The sequence below is a fragment of the Pygoscelis adeliae genome, unplaced genomic scaffold, assembly GCF_000699105.1.
Source record: "Pygoscelis adeliae isolate BGI_AS28 unplaced genomic scaffold, ASM69910v1 Scaffold71, whole genome shotgun sequence".
Classification (NCBI taxonomy): Eukaryota; Metazoa; Chordata; class Aves; order Sphenisciformes; family Spheniscidae; genus Pygoscelis; species Pygoscelis adeliae.
The window spans coordinates 13,533,787-13,541,369 of record NW_008824356.1 but is presented as its reverse complement, the minus strand read 5'-3'; the positions used below and the strand labels follow the sequence as shown (position 1 = coordinate 13,541,369).

General features: G+C 36.1%; 1 protein-coding gene across 1 annotated transcript in view; it reads left to right on the top strand.

Moving 5' to 3' along the window:
• TRIP11 (thyroid hormone receptor interactor 11) overlaps positions 1-7,583 on the top strand; it is a 38,291-nt gene that overhangs the window by 19,708 nt on the left and 11,000 nt on the right. Inside the window, exons 10-15 of the mRNA XM_009319528.1 lie at positions 1-120; positions 3,012-3,152; positions 3,364-3,557; positions 5,070-5,233; positions 5,567-5,670; positions 5,988-6,087. The exon at positions 1-120 is cut by the window's left edge and continues 2,910 nt beyond it. Of these exons, the coding sequence (XP_009317803.1) occupies positions 1-120; positions 3,012-3,152; positions 3,364-3,557; positions 5,070-5,233; positions 5,567-5,670; positions 5,988-6,087 (823 nt within the window). The remainder of the gene's footprint in view (positions 121-3,011; positions 3,153-3,363; positions 3,558-5,069; positions 5,234-5,566; positions 5,671-5,987; positions 6,088-7,583) is intronic.

The following is a 7,583-nucleotide window of genomic DNA, read 5'->3' as shown; positions in this document are numbered from 1 at the left end:
CGAGCACTTCAGGAGACTAATATGCAATTTTCGATGATGCTGAAAGAGAAAGAGTTTGAGTCACACTCAATGAAGGAAAAAGCTCTTGCTTTTGAGAAGCTGTTGAAAGAAAAAGAACAGGTATGTGCATTCATATTTATGAATATCTTTTAGAATTAGTCACATGGTAATGCATTTTTGTGTATATGTAGCCATCAAATGTTTGCCTGAAATCCATTTGTGACTCCTTACTGCATTACGCTACAACAAAAATCTTCCCCCTCAAAGTTAAGAAATTAAAAGTCAGCAGGTGAGTGGTTTACAATGTTGTCTGTTAATTATGCAGCCATAAACTATACTTTTCATTTATTTGGAAATTGCTCTTTACTGAACAGCTGCTTAATACTTTGCTTTGGCCCTATTCTTCATTGTGCCCTGTATTATTTTTACTGTATGGTGCTCAAACTTCTGCAGAGTTGGCCAGCAGGACTAATTTTCCAATGTGCTTTCCTCTAGTGTTTGTCATTCCAATGTGACTGCTTCACAACATCCCTGTGAGACAAATGGGTTTATGGGTCTTGCTTTTATGGCTGGAGAAGGTCCACTGCAAAAAAAAAAAGAAAGATAAAAGATTGGACAAGCTAAATTAATGGTTTCTTCTCTACAATTTGACACATGGAAAAATTGATACTTTTTCAAAGCGTATGTTCAGAGAAAAGTTGCAGTGGCTTATTAATTATTGCATATTTAATTTGAGGAAGAATCTTTTAAAAAAGAGCAAAGAATTATTGGCATCACTGACACACCAGTCAACAGCATGTTGTATGAACTGCTGCTGCTGGAGTTAAGGAAGTAACGTGTGAATTGCCATTTCTCTTTGAGAAATAGGCGTTAAGTACAGTGCAGAAGTCTTTCTGTAGTTTTGACAAACACTTGACGGTGGAACTCCAGGATGTAGATATCTTTGGTTTGCTTTGTAAGCTCTGAAGGTGAATATGTCCTAGTGGGCAGTCTTTTCTGGTAATTAATTCCAAACAGATAATTTTTTCTTTCCTCTGTACTGTCCAGGCTCCCATTCTCTTCGTCTTGGTGGTTCTGGTCAGCATTCTTCAATCTTCTCTTACAGTTGTCCCCTCCATGCATACTGTTCTTATTCCTCCTGTTGCCTTTAGCATCCCTTTTCATTTTCCAAAGTTACAAGCATTGCCCATTATCAGAGAGTGGTATTTATGCAAACCATTGCTAAGTAACTTGGCGTTAATTTTTTTTTCCCCTGCTGTAAGTATAATTAAAAATTTCATAGAATCATAGAATGGTTTCGGTTGGAAGAGACTTTAAAAATCATCTAGTTTCAACCTTCTGCCATGGGCAGGCATACCTTCCACTAGATCAGGTTGCTCAAAGCCTCATCCAGCTTGGCCTTGAACACTTCCAAGGATGGGGCATCCACAACTTCTCTGGGCAACCTGTTTTAGTGCCTCACCACCCTCACATCTCTTTGAAGCATTTTCAAACTACCAACTAAATCTGCAAGGTAATGTATTTGGAAAAGCAAAATATGAATTGCATTTAACAATGTGTGTCTTCTTAAATGTATTACTTGGAAGTCTCAACTTTGACATAGTATATGTGAAAAACTACGATTTGGGTTTTTTTGAGAAGTTTGACTTAGGACAGATGTTTAGCTCTGTTTGGTCATAGTAGAGGTTTCCCTATGCTGTTCTAAAGAAATACTATAGAATTACAATGAGAAGTTTTACTGTCTCAAAGTACAGTTACATTGTGAAAAATAGCTTTGAATTACCATTGGGACTTTTCATGTTCATCAGTCTTGCCCATATAAAATATACTAATACTTTACAAATTCACACTGTTGCTATTTTGTGTTTTGTTTTTTATTTTTATTCTAACTCGTGGAAACCTGCATTGCCTGGCTAGGTTCTCTGTTGCATGTCTTTGGCCTGCAGATTTTCACTCACTGGTGGCTTAGGCTTTCAGTTTCACAAGCATGGAACATTTATCTGGACATTTTTCTTGCACAAATCAGAGAAGTCCCTGTTACATGCTTTGTGTTCGCCATGGAGAACTAGAAGTAGTATTCGAACAGTTTTGTATTTTGTGTGTGTCAGACAATAACATGACATAAAAAGAGAAGGTTTGCCTGCAGGTTTATGGTTCTACTGCAAAAATAGTTTTACTATAATCAGTTTGATTAATAAAAACAAATAGTTGAAGCTCATAAGTATTAGTGATAAAACCAAAGATTGGTTTACTTTTATCCAACATATTCAATAGAAGTAACTGCTTTCAAAACAACACGTGAGACAAAAGGTAAAGAGCACGCTGAGAATTTTCAAATAACTGAAAATGCATTCATGTGTACATGTGAATTCTGTGTAACTGACATGCTCACACTTCTCCTTTATATGCTAATGTAAAGTTGTAGTAAATTGCATGTAAGTGGGAACATTATTCATTGAAATTTGACATCTGAAAATGTGATGGACATTGCTGTGATTCATTGAAGGCTAATCTTTGGGAGTGAGGTCACCTTATGGTTTGTTTTTAAAGATTTCTTCATGTGTTTAGTCTTCTTAAGTTCAGACAAGTTGACCTACCTAGGCTGATGCTTTACATATGCATGGCCTAATAAACGGGTATCACAGAGAACAGATTCTAAACACTGGGGGAAAAGTGAAATTTTCAAGTATACAAGTGTCTGAGACACTATGTACATAATACATGTCTATCATCTAAAGATAGGTAGGTATCTGTTTGTTCACAGGAGTCAGTTAAGACGATGCATCTGTATAGTGTCTTTTAGCAATAACTTTTACTTTGTCTTGTAACGTGAGTGAAAGAACTTCAAAATAATATTTTCTCTGAATGTTTTTCTATGCTGTAGGGCCATGGGTGTCCTGCCCTTTTCCTTGTAAGATCAGTATGATCTTTACGCTCTTCTGGGCAAAGGCTGTGTCTCCTTTGATAAAACTATTTGCCACGTTTGAAATGCTTGTTTGTGTCTTTAACAGGGGAAGACAGGAGAATTGAATCAACTGTTAAATGAAGTTAAATCAATGCAGGAAAAGGCTGTTACTTTTCAGCAAGAGAGAGACCAAGTCATGGTAGCACTCAAACAGAAGCAAATGGAGAGCAGTGCCCTGCAGAGTGAGGTAAACTTAATAATTTACAGTTGCAAGAAATAAAAGAAAAAAGAATAAGAAATTGCATCTGTAATATTTTCTGGATTATTTTTGCTAGCAATCACTTGTAGAAAGCATTTAAAACGGATACACATGCAATGTTCTTCATTTGATTTATGTTTGCTTAAATTATTTTTATGAAAGGTGATAGTACGAGCAACTTAAGGTATGTTCTACACAGATACAGCATTTGCGTGAGAAAGAGCAGCGCCTAAATCAGGAACTGGAGAGGTTACGTAATCACCTTTTAGAAATGGAGGACTCCTATACACGAGAAGCTTTAGCTGCTGAAGATAGAGAGGTCAAGCTAAGAAAGAAAGTTTTGATTTTGGAAGATAAACTCGTGTCCTCATCTACTGCAGTGGAGAATGCCAGGTAGTCTTTTAACTTATACAGCAGTGGCAACCGTAAATATCACAGTTATCTGGACTGGTACCGATGGCTTTATTTTACTGAATTACCATTCTATAATATGCTAAGCACTTGAAAAAACAAAAAGATACGGACTTCTGTTACTCTAAATCAGGAAGGTGATTTGAAATATACTTGGCTACTGTTGAGAACTTACAAAAGTATTTGTCCTTTTAGTAGCAACTATTGAAATACCACAACTTTGATAATGCTTAGAACTAGAAACAACAAAAATCCCCCAACCCATCCATTTAGTTGTCTGTCAAATCAAAAAAGATGGACTTAATTTTAAGTCAAGGCTTCATTCAGTTTGAATGAGTCTTATTTTGTACACTTCAATGCACAGATGTGACTGTCATGCTTTGTGAATTGCTTTCGAGACAAGTACACATGCTTACTTTATACCTGATACAGCAGTGTATACTTTCCATGGTGAGCTTTTTTCTTTTTAGCATATATATATATATATATATAAAGCAAGATGCATTGAAGTTCTCATGGGTAGCAGAATCTGGGAGGCTAGAGCCAACAGTGGTTTTTTATTTATTTGCCATAATCACATTTTTCAGCCAGAATAAGGAAAACCCAAGTATTAAAATTACTCAATGCCTATCTTGACTGTTTAAATATTGTTTTATTTAAAGGAATGTTGGTTACTTTGGGCAAGAGAATTCTTTTTTCATATTACTACAGTTGCCCAAATGAACAAGTATTTTAATCAAAAAATATGTATGTAGCTGCAGTCTTTCTCTTTTCTTTTAGTGCCAAAGATAGATTCTGCTCTTAATGTTCTCAGCAAAGAGAGTTCTAGGTTGAGCAGAATTTGTTGTGAAAAATTGTGGAGAAAGTGGAAGAGTTGGGAGAAGGTTGTGTAAAAACTGTTTGTCAGAATGTTTCTTAATTCTTCATCAAACTTGTCAAATACCTTTCAAGAAATACTACCTATTTCCCAGCTGATATGCACTTCTTAAAAAGACTGGCATAGGAGTAAATCAGGTTCATGATATTTTTGCATAATGGGAAGTTAAATGGGGCGTTCAGTGGTCAGTATGGAGCAAGATATACTGTGTTCTTGGAGACTGGCTTTAAAAGTAAAAATTGGTAGAAAGACCTATTGATTCATGTAGTAATTGAAGCAGACAATTAGCAAGGTATGGATTCTTTTTTTGGTAAAGATACTGTTACAATTACGAACAACAAAGATCAGTTTTTTTTCTTTTTCTAATGCACTTCAAACAAAAGTAGGTTGGGTTTTTTTTTGATTGCCAAAATTTTATTACCAGGCTTATTTAAAATCTGTTGTTAGGTTGGTTTTTTGTTGTTTTTTTTTAAAGAGGAATCAGGAAAAAAAAAAAGCCTTCATTTTTATAAATTGAGCTGAAAAATTAAAGGTAGGCTATTTTTGCTGGGATTTATTTTTCTCTGTGATGACTTCTGTTATTGTCTTCATAAATAATGTATTTTATTTTCACTAAGTCATCAAGCTAGTCTGCAAGTTGAATCTTTGCAAGAGCAATTAAACCTGGTTTCCAAGCAGAGAGATGAAACTGTGCTACAGCTCACCATGTCACAGGACCAAGTGAAGCAGTATGCATTGTCACTGGCCAACCTGCAGATGGTACTAGAGCAATTCCAACAGGGTAAGTTTTGTCAAGAAATAGCAAAGATTGCAACAAGCGTTTTTCAACTGCGATAGTTAACTATGTTTTGGTGCTTTTTAAATATTAGTTACCCGGTTTACTTTTTGATAGCTTGAATTTCAGAATCTGTTGTCTTTTAAAAGCCTTGTAAAAACAATTCTGGCCCTGTGAAAACTGGTGGTCAATATCCTGTTTATGAAATTTGAATTCCACCTCTACCTCATGAAGACCAGATATGATAATGCTGAGTTCTTGCAATTGCGTATCCCCAAAAGAGTTACATGTTGTGCATCAAGATTTTTTTTGTTTTGTTTTGTATTTTTAACGCTTTAGAAGAAAAAGCTATGTATTCGGCAGAGCTGGAGAAACACCAAAAACAGACTGCAGAATGGAGGAAAAAAGCGGAAAACTTAGAAGAAAAAGTTGTATCGCTGCAGGTGGGCTGAATAACAAAATTGAACCCTGTGAAACTGCTAATTCTTGACTGAATTTTTTGTTTTTAACTGCTGTGTTAATTGTTACTGTCTAAGAATACATCAAGTTATGTAATTATTCTCTCTTCCTTGGAAGAGAGTCAGCAAATTAACATTCCTCTACTGACCATCCATTTTCTGAGGATGTTTGCAATCCAGTTATTCTAAAGAACAGGTGATTGAAGTCTCTGCATCTGTTATGTTTGATCTGTGTTGTATTAGCATAATTGTGATAGTGAACTCCCTTGCTTCTCTTTGTCCCTTTCTTGCCCTCTATTCAGGAAAGTTTAGGAGAGGCAAATGCTGCGCTGGATGCAGCATCAAGGCTTACTGAGCAGCTTGACATCAAAGAGGAGCAGATTGAAGAGCTTAAGAAAGAAGGTAACTATGTTTTTTTTTATCTCTGCTTAAAATGTTCCAAGCAGCTGAGGAGACAATGTCGTGTTCCCAAAAACTTACCAAAATTTGTCTCCTATGAGGAAAAGCGTAATTCTGTGCCACCTTTTGAGGACTTCATTGTTTATAAAGCAAATTTGAAAAAGTATGTTTACCTTCTGTTAGGGATCTTTCTCAAAAGAAAGCCCTGTAGTAGCTGGTTTTGGGTTTGTTTCCCCCCCCCCCCCCCCCCCCCTACCAAAGCCCTTGGTTTAGCTCTGTAAGTGTCTTTTTTAAAAAGTTTGTGAAATGCCAACTGTTGTCAGATTTTTTTCAAAGCAACTAACTACCATATTTGACATGAACACAGGATTACAGTGAGGTAGAGAGAAAAGGTGTGCTGTTGGTAAGAGATGTAGAGGGACCAGCTCTTGCACAGATGTGAGACTGTCTGAAGAGATTATGTGGAAGGTCTTGGACACATCTTTAGATTGTATTTTTAGATCTCATTTCAAATAAGCTTCCTGATTGCTCATATTTAGAAAGATGCCTTTCATATTGTTCTCAGATTAAGTACTCTGATATTTGATGAATGTCATTACTTTGGATTTGGATACAAAACTTGGCCAGATGGTAGAGGAATTTGCCAGAAGAAACAGTATTGAAAAGGAAGAATATTTACGCTGAGGGTGGTCAAACGTTGGAACAGGTTGCCCAGAGATGTGGAGTGTCCATCCATGTAGATACTCAAAACCCAACTGGCCATGGTCCAGGACAGCCTGCTGTAGATGACCCTGCTTGAGCAGAGGGGTTGGACTAGCTGATCTAGAGGTCCCTTCCAACATAAATGTTTCTTCGGTTTTATGATTCTGTGAATGTTTTGGGGTGTGGTTTGGGGTTTTTTTCCTTTTTCTGACATCACTGAAACATGAATTCTGTAAGAGTTGCATAGCCTTCTCTTTGATAAACATGTTTAGCATTAAAACTGTAGGAAAGCCTAAAAAGCAGAATAACCTTTTACTAAAAACTGTTATTGTTTCAATGTGTTTCAGTTTTATGGCCTTATGCTATTTAGTCTAATCAAATGAAAAAAAAAGAAGGGTAATTTCTAGGCAATGTATTTGAATATCAAACATCAGTAAGATTTATAAGCTCAGAGACTCACTTGGAGGTGACAAAATAGCAATATGAGTAACATAACGTCACTTTTTTTTCCCCATTACTGCATTAATTTTAGTTTTCATGAGAAAGGAGTCGTAGCATTTGCTAAAGCAGGACTTAGGACTAATAATAATTTTGCTGGATTTCTGTACTTACATCTCAGCCCTGACTTGTAATTTTGTTTGCAATGTTTCATTGAACCAAGAGGGAAAGTTACTTTTTGTGTCTAGTTGCATGACAGTTCAGATACGTGTGAACTTGTTAACAGTACCGACTGCTGAGGGAGTATTAGGCTTTTTTCTTTTTTGTCTTCATCTGTCTTTTCTTCCTCCATTTTCCCA